The sequence below is a fragment of the Eretmochelys imbricata genome, chromosome 2 (assembly GCF_965152235.1).
Source record: "Eretmochelys imbricata isolate rEreImb1 chromosome 2, rEreImb1.hap1, whole genome shotgun sequence".
In the NCBI taxonomy this organism is placed as follows: Eukaryota; Metazoa; Chordata; order Testudines; family Cheloniidae; genus Eretmochelys; species Eretmochelys imbricata.
In genome coordinates this window covers 179,170,128-179,187,798 of record NC_135573.1, presented here as the reverse complement: position 1 = coordinate 179,187,798, position 17,671 = coordinate 179,170,128, and the positions used below count along the sequence as shown (strand labels likewise).

Below are 17,671 nucleotides of genomic sequence, written 5' to 3'. Positions count from 1 at the left end.
GGATAATAGGTATGTCTGAATTTTTGTAAGACCTAGGGAGAGTATATTTATTTACAGTATAAACTTGTTTACTTGCTTTATTATCAAAGATTATCACACACACCTCTGCACACCAATGATTTCATTGTGGGCATAGTAGTCTATTTTGTTCTATTTAGAGTCTTATTCTGTGCTCATCACTTTAGTATCAGAGTGCCCTCCAGTTGTGCATTAAGCGACATTACTAACCTCTGTAATGAGTTTTTCTCATCCTCTCCCCAGGGTGAGAAGTGTGTACAGTGAAGTATCTTGTGTTGTTAAGGTTTTTTATTTTGTTTTATTAATATACACATTGCTAGGTATTTATGTTTGAGAAAGCAAAGTCAACTAAATGTATCTACAGGGTTTGGCTCCAATTCTGAACATAGCTATACACACACCTAACTTTAAACATGCAGGTCGTCCCAAGAAGTTAGACTGACTACTCATGTGGTTAAGGTTGAGTACATGCATAAGCATATGGAGGATTGAAGCCTAAGGTACTCTCCACTTGACTAAGGGTGGCAGAATATATCTCTTATGTAATATAAATAATATATAATTTGATTTACAAAATACAGGGTAAAACATATTCCCTTCCCCCAAATACCTTATAATATATGAGAGACAAGACAGAGAAGGCAAAACACTGGATAACAGTTCAGGGAAAGGAAGGTGTGAAGAGATGATTGTTAGGGGAAATAAAGTAGGAAGAATTTCCACAGAAAATAAGTTTTGAGGAGGGATTTGAAGGAAGAAAGAGAAGTGAAATCCTTTAAAACCAGACAGGATGTAATGTGTATGTCCCATCATTTTAAAAGATAAATCAGCATTTTTATCTTTGCTTAATTTGCAAATTTTCCAGATGATAATTCAAGGTCAAAAGTTATTGCTATGCCATGAGACTCAGCTGCATGTGTGCAGCTCACTTTCCCAAAGGCATTCTCTTTCTCTCTGAATCTCAAGACGCCACTGCTGAACTTATGCAAGCAGAAGAGGAAGCTGAGCTGGATTTAAACCCTTAAAACCTGATCCTGAAAACACTTAAGCATATGCATAATTGTACTTACATGAGTAGCTCCACTGTATTCAGTGGAACAGAAGTTATGCACATGCTTAAGTGTTCACAAATTCAGCATTTTACTGACCAGATACCAGATAGTTCTCCTGACCCCATCACAATGGTGTGAACTTTTCTTTCAACAAAGAGAATGTAAATTTACTTTAGGCCAGTAATGATTCTGTGGCAATTTTTGAAAGAATCAGGATGTCTTAATCAACTTCCAGTTTGTCTAATTACATTTCACTTACCTACATTTCCCCCTGTATTTGGATACACTATTCTTCACTTTCTCTCTTGAGCTGCTGTGAGTGTTGCTAAATGGCTTTTAACCACTGTTAAATGTTTTTCATGTTTTAACCTTTAAATAACTTCACCTGAGCAGTGGGTGAAGTGATTCCTACCTATATATATTTTATATGGTGAATTAATAACATTTTGAATTGCATTTACTTCCACCTGGTCTCATGTAATATTACATTAAAAAATTACATTACAAGAATGTTCAGGGTTGAAAAGTCAAGCACTCAAAAATTAGGAAATGCCACAATTAAGGTTCCCCATATGCATTATGATAGAGTCTTTAATTACATAATCACACCTATTTTTTCCACAGGACCCCTACATCAGTGCAGCGGATAGATGGTACTCTGAGCATGAATCAAGGTTGTATAGTGAGTAAGGCTTTTGTTTGTAGGAGCCGTGCCTCACTTGTTGCAAGGGTTGTGAATGAGGCAGGTGATTCCAGGAAAAGAAGAAATGGTTTTCTGGTTAAGGAAGTTGAATGCCACCCTGAAAAATTGGATTCTATCTTTTCTTATACTTCAGAGTTGTGATCTGGCTTAATCATTTAAGCCAAATACTTACATTAAAATGTTCACAGATGGCCATTAACTTTGTGCTCAGTTTCTACACTTGACACCAGATTTGCAGAAGTGCTGAGCGCTTACAACTGCAACTGGACTGAAAAATCTGACTGGAGCTGTGCTTTGAACATATAATATGCTGTACACATGCTAAATACTCTGGAAAACTGTTCACTATGTGTCTCAAATTGGGCACCCAAAATTAGAGGACGTTTTGAAAATTTTGGCTTTAATTGCCCTGAGCCTCAATTCCCTGTGCCTCAGTTCACATGGTAAGACCTGTGAGGGGACTAAGCATGCTCACTGAGGACAGAATCTTCAGAGAATTTAACCACTAAACTCAAACAAGTTGAGTGTATGAAAACTGAAATTTTTCAAAGGCTTATACCTTGCCCAAATTTGGACAGACTTTCACAGGGACACAAATGATATAACCCTGACACAAAGGCCATCCTCCTGCCAAATGTCAAGCCCTTGCTCCACAAAACTGGCAGGTGCTAGGGCTTCTAAACTAAAATGTTGTTTAAAAAATGTAACCAGGGCAAAACATATTTTCCCCTCATCTCATTCTTAGAAATGGCTGAAGGACTTCAGCTGAAACTTTTTTAAAAAAAAAATAAAACCCTCATACTGAGGCAGATACCCAATATGGAAAATTTCAGCCAAAATGGTTAAAATTTGACAAAGTTATAAGCGACTAAAAACAGGGTGTTATAAAGAGAAGTCTCAGGCAATGTTAACTACAGGGAGTGCTACTAACTGTAAAAATATCATGAACGTTAACTGTTTTCTTTTTTTAAATGTTTCAGATTCTTTGAATATATATTTCTCTATAAAGATGCAGTGATGTTTCAGATTGAACAAGTCACAAAGCTGTGCTCAAAGATTGCTTTGACTGAGCCATGGGATCCTTATGATATTCCTGACAACTCCACTTATGAAGATCAGTACTACATCGGGGGGCCTGGAGATGAAATTATGGTACAGGAATGGTCTGACAGAAAACCAGCCAGGAAATGTAAGTGTTTGGTTTGGTTTTGTTAAAAAATGTCTGCATCTCCTTTACCCAAGATATAATTTTCCAGCTGACTGTTAGTATTGGCTTTCATATTACCACAAAATTTGCAGGAAGAAATAACATGTAATAAATATCCAGCACATACTGTATATCATATTCATTGTATTGTATTAAAGAAAATGTCCCCATTATCTAAGAAGGGTTAAATATCTACAGGAGCATATAATGGAGTTGTTTGCATGTCTCAGACAAAGTTTGGGATGAAATCACACCATTTCCCCATTAGAGTCCAGTAATCTGAGCCCAGAATTATTCATAAGAAAATCTATAATATAGAGAGACTCTTTCACAGTTTAAGGAGTAACTGCACGTGACCTGTGTGGCTTTGAGATTACCCAGTGTGACCCAAGGACTTCTTGGAGCCAACTGACAGAGGGCATTGGGGCTCCATAGGGTTTTATAGGGCTCCCTTGGGTCAGATATATGCACAATAATCACTGAAGGGTAGCATGTGAGGTCTCTGCTGAGAGCCAGTAGCCCAATGGTAATCCTAATCATTTCAAAATGTGTGCATGGATAATATTTGAGGAGTTACGTATCTGAACTGGAAATTGTGTTCCTAAGGCCCTGGTGTTAAGGGAGATTACCAGGAGGTGACATACCTTGGGCGGGTTCCTTTCGGGCACAGGGTAGCAGATGCCTATCTCCCTGTATGGCCGTTTGGGTATTGTGTATTGTGTGCCTCACACTGTAGACCTATTTGCATACTGAGCCAGTTGTTGATTAAGAGATTGCAAAGTCTACAAGAAAGGAGTATATAGGCATCCTGTTTATGAATAAGGACAGTGGATTGTTCTGATATGTCTATGGGTGCAAACACCCTGGATCCTTTGCTGAGAAGGCAAATTGACACCATGTTTTGCCTCATGCAAATTGGGTCACAGCCAACCTGGCTGAAAAACACTGGAAGGACCTTGGGTGAGCATTGCTCTACAAGACATGAAAGTATCTAGTTAATTAAGTCCGGGTTCTAAAACATGTTACGATTTTATTTGATATGTGACCATTTGTTTCCAATACTTCTACATGCTATTACTTGAATCACTGTGCTTTGTTATACTTATAACAAATAAACTTGTACTTGGTTTCACTATAAACATATTGTGACAAAGTTCCTCCTCTACCTTGGGTCTTGTGCTTATTGGCGGATTTGCTTGCCTCAGAGATTCACAGCAGCCCCCAGTTTGGCTGTTTTCATGAACCCACAGTCCAGGTCAACTCCTCCTGTGTCTGATCAGGAGTTGGGAGGTTTGGGGGGAACCCGGGCCCGCCCTCTACTCTGGGTTCCAGCCCAGGGCCCTGTGAAATGCAGCTATCTAGAGTGCCTCCTGAACAGCTGTGCGACAGCTACAACTCCCTGGGCTACTTCCCCATGGTCTCCTCCCAAACCCTTCTTTATCCTCACCGTAGGACCTTCCTCCTAGTGTCTGATAATGCTTGTACTACTCAGTCTTCCAGTAGTACACCTTCTCACTCTCAGCTCCTAATGACTCTTGCTCCCAGTCCTGACACATGCACCACAAACTGAAGTGAGCTCCTTTTTAAACCCAGGTGCCCTGATTAGCCTGCCTTAATTGATTCTAGCAGCTTCTTGATTGGCTGCAGGTGTTCTAATCAGCCTGTCTGCCTTAATTGTTTCCAGAAAGTTACTGATTGTTCTGGAACCTTCCCTGTTACCTTACCTAGGGAAAAGGGACCTACTGGGGCTAATATATCTGCCTTCTATCACTCTCTTGTAGACCTGGGTCAGCTGGGTCTGGCCTGGTGGTCGGGGATGGCTGGCAGGCGAGCTGCCTCCCACCCAGGCTTCAGGCCATCCGGTAGAGCGTGGGTCCGCTGCTCTATCTCGGCGTTTACCTTTCTGCCACGCATCCCTCTCCGCCGGAGAACTGGCACGATTTAAAGGGCAGGGTGATAGAGTGGCTCCAGAAATGGACAGAACTACTCCGGTGTCTCTCCCTTCAAGGGAGGGCACTGGTGCTTAATCAACTGGTCCTGTCCATGCTCTGGCACTGGCTCAACACCCTGGTCCCGGCCCCGGACTTCCTGGCCAACCTCTGGATGTTGATTCTGGAGTTCTTCTGGTCAGGACTGCACTGGGTCTCTGCAGGGGTTCTCCATCTACCCCTGGAAGAGGGAGGGCGGGGCCTGAAGTGTCTCCGCACTCAGGTCCATGTCTTCTGCCTCCAGGCCCTGCAGAGGCTCCTTTATGGTGCAGGTAGTCCGGCGTGGAGCGTATTGGCGCACGCCTTCCTGCGCCGCCTCCAAGGGCTCCGATATGACCAGCAGCTCCTTTATCTCCACCCGAGGGGTCTTCCGCGAGACCTCTCCGGGCTGCCGGTCTTCTACCAGGACCTCCTCCGGACCTGGAAACTGTTCGCAGTGACCAGGTCCATGGCGGCCTCCGTGGGGGAAGACCTCCTCGCGGAGCCCCTGCTACACAACCCCCAGCTCCGTGTGCAGGCGGCGGAGTCCCCCTCGGTGCGCCAGAGGTTGGTCCTGGCGGAAGTCACCAGAGTCGGAGACCTCCTGGACTACGCCCGAGGTGACTGGCTGGATCCCCTGACGCTCGCTCAGCGCATGGGGCTCTCCAGACCACGTACTGCCCTGCGCGTACTTCAGGAGGTGAGGGCCGCTTTGCTGCCCGCTGCTCGGATTTACCTCGACCGGGTCCTGCGAGAGGGCGCGCCCCGCCCACCCTCCACCCCAGGCCCTCCGGACCTTTTCATCGGGCCCCTGCCCCGTGGACACGACCGACCCCGCCCCCCCCGCCCCTTTACCGTGAGCCGGCTGCGCGAACTGCAGCCGGTCCGGTTTCAGACCACGCCAAAACGACATCTCTACACGCTCGTGCTCCACACCCTTCATGTCCTCACCCTCGCGTCCCGCCCTGACACAAAGTGGCGGGACCTCCTGCCACCTCTAGAGGGTGAGGAGCCCCGGTGGGCCAGCCTCTATTCCACCTTAGTGCCGAGGCCCGCCGGGGATATCAGTTGGCGGCTCCTTCACGGGGCCGTGAGCACGGGCGTGTATTTGGCGCGGTTCACCCCGATTCCGGACACCTGCCCCTTTTGTGGCGTGAGGGAAACCCTGGCGCACGTCTATTTGGAATGCGCCAGGTTGCAGCCCCTATTCCGGCTCCTCACCAATCTTTTGTTACGGTTTTGGTTGCACTTTTCTCCTCACCTTCTTATCTACGCACTCCCTGTCCGTGGCCCCACTAAGTCGCGGGACCTCCTGGTCAACCTCCTCCTGGCCCTGGCTAAAGCGGCCATCTATAAAACCAGAGTGAGGAGGTTGGCCGATAGAGTCTCCTGCGACTGCGGGGCTTATTTCCGATCCTCTGTCCGTTCACGCCTCCGAGCGGAGTTCCTCTGGGCGGCGTCCACTGACTCCCTTGACGCCTTTGAGGAGCGGTGGGCGCTGTCCGGGGTTCTCTGCTCGGTGTCCCCGTCCGGTTCCCTTCGTTTGACCCTTTGACCGCACTCCCGTCCCTGTTTTTCATTAGTTGTCCCCCGTAATTAGTTGGTTCTCCAGGCCCTGTGGATCCCCCCCTTAGGCTGGGGGGTCTCCTTTCGTAGTGGACGAGCTCTGCCCGCCCACTTCCTGGATCCCAATAGGATCACTCTCTTGTAGACCTGGGTCAGCTGGGTCTGGCCTGGTGGTCGGGGATGGCTGGCAGGCGAGCTGCCTCCCACCCAGGCTTCAGGCCATCCGGTAGAGCGTGGGTCCGCTGCTCTATCTCGGCGTTTACCTTTCTGCCACGCATCCCTCTCCGCCGGAGAACTGGCACGATTTAAAGGGCAGGGTGATAGAGTGGCTCCAGAAATGGACAGAACTACTCCGGTGTCTCTCCCTTCAAGGGAGGGCACTGGTGCTTAATCAACTGGTCCTGTCCATGCTCTGGCACTGGCTCAACACCCTGGTCCCGGCCCCGGACTTCCTGGCCAACCTCTGGACGTTGATTCTGGAGTTCTTCTGGTCAGGACTGCACTGGGTCTCTGCAGGGGTTCTCCATCTACCCCTGGAAGAGGGAGGGCAGGGCCTGAAGTGTCTCCGCACTCAGGTCCATGTCTTCTGCCTCCAGGCCCTGCAGAGGCTCCTTTATGGTGCAGGTAGTCCGGCGTGGAGCGTACTGGCGCACGCCTTCCTGCGCCGCTTCCGGGGGCTCCGATATGACCGGTAGGTCCTTTATCTCCACCCGAGAGGTCTTCCGCGAGACCTCTCCGGGCTGCCGGTCTTCTACCAGGACCTCCTCCGGACCTGGAAACTGTTCACAGCGACCAAGTCCGTGGCGGCCTCCGTGGGGGAAGATCTCCTCGCGGAGCCCCTGCTACACAACCCCCAGCTCCGTGTGCAGGCGGTGGAGTCCCCCTCGGTGCGCCAGAGGTTGGTCCTGGCGGAAGTCACCAGAGTCGGAGACCTCCTGGACTATGACCGGGGAGACTGGCTGGATCCCCTGACGCTCGCTCAGCGCATGGGGCTCTCCAGACCTCGTACTGCCCTGCGCGTACTTCAGGAGGTGAGGGCCGCTTTGCCGCCCGCTGCTCGGGTTTACCTCGACCGGGTCCTGCGAGAGGGCGCGCCCCGCCCACCCTCCACCCCAGGCCCTCCGGACCTTTTCATCGGGCCCCTGCCCCGTGGACCCGACCGACCCCCCCGCCCCTTCACCGTGAGCCGGCTACGCGAGTTGCAGCCGGTCCGGTTCCACACCGCGCCAAAACGACATCTCTACACGCTCGTGCTCCACACCCTTCATGTCCTCACCCTCACGTCCCGCCCTGACACAAAGTGGCGGGACCTCCTGCCACCTCTAGAGGGTGAGGAGCCCCGGTGGGCCAGCCTCTATTCCACCTTAGTGCCGAGGCCCGCCGGGGATATCAGTTGGCGGCTCCTTCACGGGGCCGTGAGCACGGGCATGTATTTGGCGTCTATCTGGAGTGCGCCAGGTTGCAGCCCCTATTCCGGCTCCTCACCAATCTTTTGTTACGGTTCTGGTTGCACTTCTCTCCTCACTTTCTTATCTACGCACTCCCTGTCCGTGGCCCCACTAAGTTGCGGGACCTCCTGGTCAACCTCCTCCTGGCCCTAGCTAAAATGGCCATCTATAAAACCAGAGTGAGGAGGTTGGCCGATGGCGTCTCCTGTGACTGTGGGGCCTACTTCTGATCCTCCGTCCGTTCACGCCTCCGGGCAGAGTTCCTCTGGGTGGCGTCCACTGACTCCCTTGATGCCTTTGAGGAGCAGTGGGTGCTGTCCAGGGTTCTCTGCTCGGTGTCCCCGTCCGGTTCCCTTCGTTTGACCCTTTGACCACACTCCTGTCCCTGTTATTTCATTAGTTGCCCCCCGCATTTATTTGGTGTCCAGGTCCTGTGGATCTCCCTCTTAGACTGGGTGGGGGGATCCTTTAGCAGTGGGTGGGCTTCACTCACCCACATACCGGATCCCAATAGGATCACTTTCTTGTAGCCAGACCAGACCCTGGCCAGACCCTGTCACAATATCTAAGTGCTGTGCTTTACGCAGAGCCGTGATCTTAGGTGTAAATGGTAATCTGGGATGTACTGTTTCTTTGGAAATGGCAAATCTGTGAATACTACCAGAGTCCACTGTATCAGGGACTGGACACTCCGGGGAGAGGCTTGAAGTGGTCGTAGGTTAGAGTGTGCCTGTTGCTAACCTGTAGAGAGACAGGAGGGCCTACGTAGATCTAGAAGGGGGTGCTTGTGTTGCCTCTGACTGAAAGAACTGGGTAGCTGTCCCATGGCAGGCATAGACAAAGCTTCTTCGCGCTAAGAGTAGGTAGTAGCAAGATACCTCACAACCCTGGGTACCTCTGGGAAGCATCACACCCAGACCTTAACTATAAAAAATAGTTCTTAAACCCCCCTGAATTTAAATTGAATTTACAGCATTATCCAGTTAATGCAATACTTATGGTTATGACCAACAAAATATACGGCTAGTTATGAACCTTAATACTCAGCCAAGGGAAAATATTTCTTTAATAAAAAAAATTAAAAATAAAACAAAGGAAAAGATTGTTAGAACTCTAACTAGACTGGATGCATCCTCACACATTCCACTAGAGACATGTCACCACCCACACCAGGAAACTTGTTATTCAGATCCAGTATCATTGGCAGATTTATGGTACTTGATATCCAGATAGTATCAGTTTGCACTCTTGAAGTCATTTGAATATGCCCTGCTATATTGTACACCAACAGTTATTTTTGTGTCTTTCATAATATTGAAAGAAAACAATGTCCTGTTCATGTCTGTCTATCCATACATCCCTCCCTCCCTCAGAACTAATTTGGTTTGGATTCTGGAGGTTGTTATTATGGTAAGGTTATTCTGGTTTCAATGGAAATATATTGTACTTCAATAGCATTTTATTTTGCATTCATTTTTATATGAAATTCACAAAAACCATAATGAGCAGGTCTGAAAAGGATCCTGTAGACTGTTCGTTTATTTATATATGTTCACGAATGTATTACGATTTTCTGAGAAGTGTGTTGAATTTATTGCTCATTTTATCAGCCTTTATTTAGACGTTCTGTGTGTGTATCACCACTCAAATTGTTTTGTTAATGTGGACTGAATTTTAAAATGATAGAATAAATGTGCATGACCATTTGGATAAGAGAAGGTAGAGGCCACTAAAGGGCTGGAAGAAAGAAAAAAATTGTCACTAATAGGGGTTACTGAAATGCGGATGTCACTGCATCTAGCATGATGGTGTATATTTTCCATCCATTAGGGGCTGGAATCAGGGTTTCTGTAATAAGAAATACTAATCAAATGCACTAGGGTTTACTGGAAGGATCTCTGGACTTGGTAGCATCTAGGGTTTAAAACTTAAAAAGTATCAAGTGGTTATGTTCAGATGTATTCTCCCTCTCCATGTCTTATAATTTAATTTGTAATGTATGTTAACCTCCCTGTGATTGAGCAAGGAAACACATGGGAATTGGTGCACTGGTCAATTTTGAAATTTCAGTGCAGATTCTAGCTTATGCAAGGATACAATGCTGAAATAATATACACATCCAAATTCAAGAAGTATAACATTTTTTTAAAAGCCAAGATAGAATCAACAGCTTTAAAATGCCCTAAATTCTTGATCTTTAGTCTTACTGTTAGAAACTCATTTTTTTTCAAATTATTTGTTAGACAGTAACCAATTTTTTATCAATCTTTATAATCCCAAAAGAGCCTTCCACAGAAGAAATCCCTTAATTATTACACCAAAGGAAAAATATCTGCTCTGCCAGTGTTTAATTATGGCACCTTTTAAAATCTGTATAATAAAATACAATAAAATTCAGCTTTGAATCGCCTCTTTCATACAAACTGTGTCCCAAATAATGTGCAAAAGTAGGCTCTAGGTCATCAAGGTGTTTGAGCACATCCCTAGAACTATACAGTCACCAAGTTAAAAAAGGGGAAGAGAAAAGTTAAGAGGTGCAGACAAGAGAGAAAATATATGCTCTGAGGTGAGATTTTAAAAAAGGTTGGTGAATCAATGAAGCCCTTCTGGATGGCGGAAGCTGTAGAGAGAGAAATTCTTGCATCAGCAGTGGCAAGATTACATGAATTGACAAAGGGAAAACTAGTGGTGGAGGACCAGAGAGAGAGAGGAGGTCTGAGACTTAGGCTGGACTAAGTCCATGACGTATTCTCCGTCTCAGGATACAAATTTTGTGCTCTTGACTTGTACCTTGCAGTGGAGAATAGGGTCCAAGGAGTGCAGGATTTGAACAGGATTTCAAATGAATGGTGAGCTAGGGGAGATGCTTAGGGAGGTGGAAGTTGCACTAATGAAGGTATGGGTAAAGATTTCCACAATGGGGGCAGGCAAGGGGAAGGCTTATATGGGCAGTGCTGTGGAGAAGATGATGGGCAGATTTGCAGAAAAAGAGTTGTGGGAGAAGTAAAATTTTAGGGATTAGGATGGTGCCAAGGATTTACAGGGAGATGGGAGGAATGAGTCAGGGAAAGAGGTAGAGGAGTTCGAGTTGTGTTTGGGAATGCTTCTTCTTTTCCAGGATGAACACTTCTGTGTTTGAGATAGTTAACTAGAAGAAGATGAAAAGAAGCCATATATATTTTCATTAAAGATGTGACAAAAGGCAAAATATGTACAGCTGAAGTTCATCAGTATAAAATTCACAGTTAGGAATTAAGATAACTAAAAGGAATGAAGGTAGAAGGCTGTGGGTCTCCACAGAGGAGGAGTCTTGGTGTAGAGAAGGAATTCCCACCAAAACAGAGAATGAGCGACTTCATAGGTAAGAGGAAATCAGATATCCTACATAGCTATGGAAACTGAGTATTGCATAGTGTCAAAGGTGGCTCTGAGGCCCAGTAGTATGAGACTGGAGAAAGAGCCTTCAGTAGCAGAAGGAAGAAATACATTTGGCAATGTGTTAAGTACGGAAAGAGAGATGTTTTCAAGTTATGGTGACCATCAAGGATACTCAGACTCTTCAACTACCTCGGAATACCTGTGGGATGCAGTGTTTGATGTTTACTCGAAATGTGGGACCCAAAACATTTTTCATGCAGGAAACACAAAATGCTGTGGAGTTCCTCCCTTTAGTGTAAATAACTCCTTCTAAAACTTCAATTTCATGGTTCTTTATTTGTGAGGTAAATAATTTTTGAGAATAAAAAGGAGATGATGTAAATTTGTGTGGAACGTACGTAAATTTAGGATTAAAATAAGTGATGTCCCTCCAAGTGAGGGGCATGTGGGAGCTATGAGAGAGTCAGATGGAGAGGTGAGAGAAACCTACTTTCTTGATTACGTGGATGAGAAATTGATACTTATAGGTGGAGCTGCAGATTTGCCAACGCACTTTTTGATCAAAACTCATTTATAAATTTAGTAAAAGTCACAGGTTTAGGGGAAACCGGTTTGTAAAGTCATGGATATGAAATTTCAACTATACCTCTTTAAATACAATATACATAAATGCCTCCTTCTTCACTGCCCTCACCGCAATGGGGGGCGGGAAGAGGCATTGACCTTGTAGCAGTTCCCTCTGCCTCGGCACAGCAGCCCTAATCCCACACAGGGAAGGCCCTGGAGTGAGAGGGCTGGAGAGCAAGCCCATCCCACACTCACTTCACAGCAGCAGCTCCTGTCCCATAGGACTGGGCCTGGCTCCCCACACTGGGTGTTGCCAGCTGGCATGCAGGTCACAGTGCAACTCACTCAAATTTGGCCTGGCCACCAATCCATCATGATGTGAGGGAGCCAGGGCCAGTCTTGCAGGACAGGAGCTGTCACCATGGGATGAGTATGGGGTAGGCTTGCTCTCCAACCCCTTCCACTGGGGCCTCGCCTCTCTACCAGGTTGGCGACCACCTAGGTGCTTCCCACAACCCACTGATGGGTCATGACCCAGGGTCTGGAATATAACTGCTTTATTAAAATGATGGGCACAAAGAAAAATCTCAGACAAACAAAAGTCAGAGCATCCATGACATTTTTACCACCCTGACAAACTTACCGCCCTACTTATAGGTCAACACTTGTTTTAGGTGAATATAAAGGCAAAGGAAGCATTATGTCAGAAAGGTCCAAAGAACTGAGAGAGTGAGTTGAGGAAGGAAAAGAAATGGAAGAGAGTGGGGGGTTAGGGAGGCAGTATTGGCACGAATTAGGGCAATATTAGATCGAAAAAGGGAAGTCTGCAGACATGATTCTCTGATCAGAACAATTTCCTGGTAATTAGGGATTAACTCCTATTGGATTAACCCAATCCTAAATTGACTGATGCTGTCCATTAGAGTAGCAGATATCAGTCCAGCTCATGAGTTGCTTAAGATATATATACAGCATACAGAGTTTTCAAAAACTGCTCCATAAATTAATATTCAGCTCATGACTAAACATTTTATCTTGAAACAGCATGCCAAACATTTTTCTTTTCATTTCTCCATTAAGGCTGGGATTTTCAACGTTCTAGGTGTCCAAAATTCCCGGAAAGTTGTCACTGAAGTCAGGAAAATATGCAAATGTTCTTTTGTCTCTTTAATAACAACTTTAAAATAATTCATGCTTGTCCCATAAAATAGTCACATTTTGTGCTTCATTATAGTTGAGTCCTGGGTTGGCGTTTACACAGTCAAGGACTGTTACCCAGTGCAGGAAACCTACACCAAGAACTACAGCGTGACAACCTCCACCCGCTTTTTTGATCTACAGCTGGGTATTACTGACCCCTCTGTGTTTACCCCACCCAGCACCTGCCAGGACGCCCAGCCAATAAAGATGAAAGATGAATGCTGATTATGAACAACAGGTTGCCACATGCAAACAATAACATGGAGGATAATTATTAATAATCAGCAACTGACATGTAACCTGTTTTTTGCTCTTTTTGGAATTGTGAGTTTTCATTTGAAAGAGAACACAATATTTAATTGAACAGGACGGTAAGATGTGTAACAGAAAGGATATCTTTATGTCAGTGTTTCACTAAATTAAACTCTGTTCAACGATGCACTTGGTGTGTTTGTTACTGAAAAAGTAATGTTTATAGGCACTGTAGTTAGCTGTGAATATTTTTTGAAAGTTTCATTATTTAATATTTTAAAATGCCAACACAAAAGTATATTGTGCTCCTATTAACATAAAAGAAAAGTTGTTTGGAGGGTTTTATAGAGTTGGTAAAATATATTCTGCTTAAGAGCTTAACTGTAACCATAAAATGGCATAGCTTAAGACGACTACATCAGAGTGATTAAATGCATTCTCTTGGTTTTTTTATCCTTGCTCTTCAAAAAGCTGTCAGTCAAGTGTACAGGGGTTTGAGGTTGTTGGTTTTTTTGCAAAGAAACCAGAGTAACTATTCATATAATACGATGTGACTGATGTAATACTTTAATGGGTGGAAAATAAAAAATTAAGCCAAAGTTTTCTTACATTTACTAATCCTTCAGTGAAGCCTTTCTGATTAGACATTTTTCTGTTTTATTCATTTCTAATTCATGCTTTGTCAAGGCATTTTTGCTTTTAACCTATGCAAGGAAATTAACAGATACTGCATGCTGAATTGCTGTAATTGTCTGTAACTCCTATTTTCAGAAGTCTTTCTTTTTTTCAGAGAGTATGAAAGGCCTTTACAATTTCAGGTAGAAGTAAAAAGCACCTGCTCCTGTCACCTAACTAGTCAAAGCTATATTAATGCACATACAGCTCCTCACATTGCAATTCAAATGAAAAACCTAAATGTGTGACAAAAGGGAAAATGGTATTTTAAAGGCCTTTTGCGTGGTATGATTACAATGCACTATGAGCGAAACACGAATGACAATCCTGCTTTTGTTTGCACACATTCCTTTGATCCCTGAACATGTTCATTGTTAAATCAGCATTCCAAAACATTATCATCCACATATAGCTATTTGCTGGTGGAAGGAATGAGAGCTTAGTTATAAAGAAAGAGAAAAACCAAAAAGCCCCAGGTAATGTACATTTTTAGCAGTACTAGCTTTTATCACTTAGACACTGTAGCACATTATGTATTTTCCTTTCAGAGCTGGAGTCATGAAAGAATTTTCTTTAGTGGAGCTCTTCCTGCAAGTATACATGTGAACTAGCTGAAATATAACTAATTTAATGATATTTTCCCAAACATTAAAGTTTATGGAGATGTGCTAGTGGAAATAGAATTGGATTTCCTATCAATTTAGTATGCATTTAGTCTACGTGATTCCTCTGTAATTTTGTGACAACTTAAATACTAATTGCATATTGTTTTCATTAGGGCTTCTTGCTGAAAGCTGGAAAATATTATAAACTTGGCTAGCAAACATGGAACTGTGATTCCACATCATTAGGCTTTGTTGTGGTTTGACAGATTAACTATGTAATCTCTCTGCGTGTGGGTGTAATACCGTGTCTATAATTATATTGGTTCTAACAATAATATTAGACGGTCTTTTAATATTCATTTGCAGAAGTCTGTAACACAAAGTGCTTTTAAAAATTTTGCAGTGATATCCAAGTTAATTTTCAATGGCAAAATATATACGGTTTAAAACAATGCTGTTTTTGAATTTTTGAGTTCTGCTCTATATATTCAATAAAGGGACTTTGTTAAAGAAAGAACAAAGAACCTTGGATTTGTTTTCTCATTGTTCTAAACGAGTGTGTCATTAACCAAAAAGTTTGCTTAGTTTGTTATCATAGTCTTCAACAGAGGCCCTTAACATTGCTTATTGGCTCTCTTACACCACTCCGGCAGTGTTAAGTACTTTATAGTGGGAGTAAATTACATTTATGCCCACTTTAAGGTCCATTCCCACTGCCTGACTGATGTAAAGGGGCTTCCGTGTAAATGAAACTGTGGGACAGTAATTTCTTCACAACAACTATCCTGGGTGTAATACAGTAATCAAACATTTTCTTTTCCCATTAAAATCAATGAGGGCTTCATGGTAGGGAGCTTTTGTGAAAATCAGGCCATTTATTTAGGTGCCTTAATATAGATGTGAAGGTAAAATTTGTAGAAGAGCCTAAGTGAATTAAGAGCCTAAGTGGCTAAAAAGCCTAAGTCCAATTGTCATTCAGTTAGGCACTTTTGAAAATTTTACCCACTGAAATTAAGTAGTAACAAACTAATTGTCAGTGGGACTTAGGCTCGTAAGTCACTTAGGTGTTATTAAAATTTTTACCTCAGATGCCTAAATTTAGGCTCCAATTTCTGAGAAACTTGACCCAAAGTCCACATTTAGGCACCTCACTAGTCTCATTTGCAGAGTTCCTGAACATCCCCAATTCCATTTGACGTAATGCTTACACAATTGTTGTTTATATGAAATCATAGTTTCTCTTGCGAGGTTTGGATGGAAACTGGCACTGCTACCGAACTTGGGATTGATCTAAAACTGGCCGCAAAATTCTAGCGCTTGGTGATTAACTTGCGTTCACTGTGTGGCATTTTTGTTTCTCCGCTTGGTGGAAAAATATTTGTACCCTTGTTTTGCGTAGGTGTAGCCATCAGAATGCGTTGAACTTTAAAGGAGGAAAAGACAATTTGTACTAGTGGACTGGAATGCAGTACTACAAAAAGATTGTTTCACTAAAATTAACCTTGACATTGGGTTGTGATTCTCCTCCCGGATTTGTCCCATTGGAACTCCATTGTAAATGGGACTAGCTAGCCACTCATGAATTAAACTGCAGAGCAATACCAGCAAGCTCTCTAGTGCCAGACTTTCCCCCAGAAATGTGTATCTTGTGCTGTCCAACACTGCTGAACAATGCAAGCTCATATAAAGTCTGTCATTTCATTAATGGAAAATGATATGCAGCAGCCTTGTTATCCCCAATTGAGTTTCCTATACACTTTAATCCACACTAGTTAAGATAAAACAATAAGATAGGTTTATTAACTACAGAAAGAAAAGAAAGTTTTTAAGTGGCTACAGGTAATAAGGCATAAAAGTTAGGATTGGTTGCAAAAGAAATAAGATAAAACACACACTAACTGCTTAACTTAACAAACTAAGTGAACTTAAAAGCAAACGGTTTTTCCTCACCATAAACTTAGAGCAGTCTGTACTAATTGAAAAGTCTCCGCTCCCCCCATTCAGTTCTTTACATGTCACTGATGTCATGAGCAGAGATGAAGAAGGAGACGAGTGAGGTCAAGTGTTTTTCTCCTCTTTCTAATTCAATTTCTTGAGCTAGAAATATCTTTGCTGAGTCATGGTGGCCAAACAGTCTCTTGTGGACATGAGGTTTGAACTGTCCTTGTGATGAAATGTAAATTTCTTGTTCACGCCTTTCCCCTGCCAGAAAATGGCTGCTTAACTAAGTGATAGCCCACTTGACTTTGTTAATACCTATTTTGGGGTGCGAGCATGTCTTTGTCTCCAAGAACTGGTTTAGGCCTGCCTTTCTAACTCTGGAACATGTTATGGCAATGTTATACAGTAGAAAAATTTATAACTTTACATACAACGTTGATACACATATTTTACCGGGACAATAATGTTCAGCAGATTATGAGTTTTCAAATGATACTTCACAAAGCATGCTTTGTACAAAATTTATCATAGTCTTGTAAAAAGGGTGAACATACAAAAAAGTGGGGTGAAAAGAAATGCTATTATCCCCATGTTACAAGATGGAGTAGCAAAGTACAGGTCTGTCTGTGCTTTGCTACACCATCTTGTAACATGGGGATAATAACATTTCTTTTCACCCCACTTTTTTTTTGTCTGTCTTATTTATGTAGCTTATAAACTCTATGGAGTAGGGACTGTCAGGGTCTTCCTCCTGATGCACACACACAAAAAATGTATCCTTTATACAGGGCTGGCCTTACCAAGAGGTGAACTGAGGCAGCCACCTCAGGTGCCAGACCGTGGGGGGGGGGCACTAGGACCCAGAGTTTCAAAGTTTTGGCCCAAGCAAGGGGGAATGGGGGCGTCATTTGAGCTCCCCGCCTCAGGTGCCAAAATGCTGTGGGCCAGCCCCGACTTTATACATGTATTTCTACTACACCCATATGTGCTAGCTGAGTACACTGATTGTGAATCATGACCTCTCCAAAGGCCAGTTAGTGTTAACTGAGCTCACCTCAGGCTCAAATCAAGCCAGGCAAACGTGGCTAAGCT

At 44.0% G+C, this 17,671-nt stretch overlaps 1 protein-coding gene across 1 annotated transcript in view; it reads left to right on the top strand.

Annotated features, from left to right (window-relative positions):
- The window catches only part of EPDR1 (ependymin related 1), a 44,131-nt gene extending 30,800 nt beyond the window's left edge, over positions 1–13,331 (top strand). The window contains exons 2-3 of the mRNA XM_077809226.1: positions 2,754–2,962; positions 13,141–13,331. Of these exons, the coding sequence (XP_077665352.1) occupies positions 2,754–2,962; positions 13,141–13,331 (400 nt within the window). The remainder of the gene's footprint in view (positions 1–2,753; positions 2,963–13,140) is intronic.
- Positions 13,332–17,671: the final 4,340 nt, after the last annotated feature.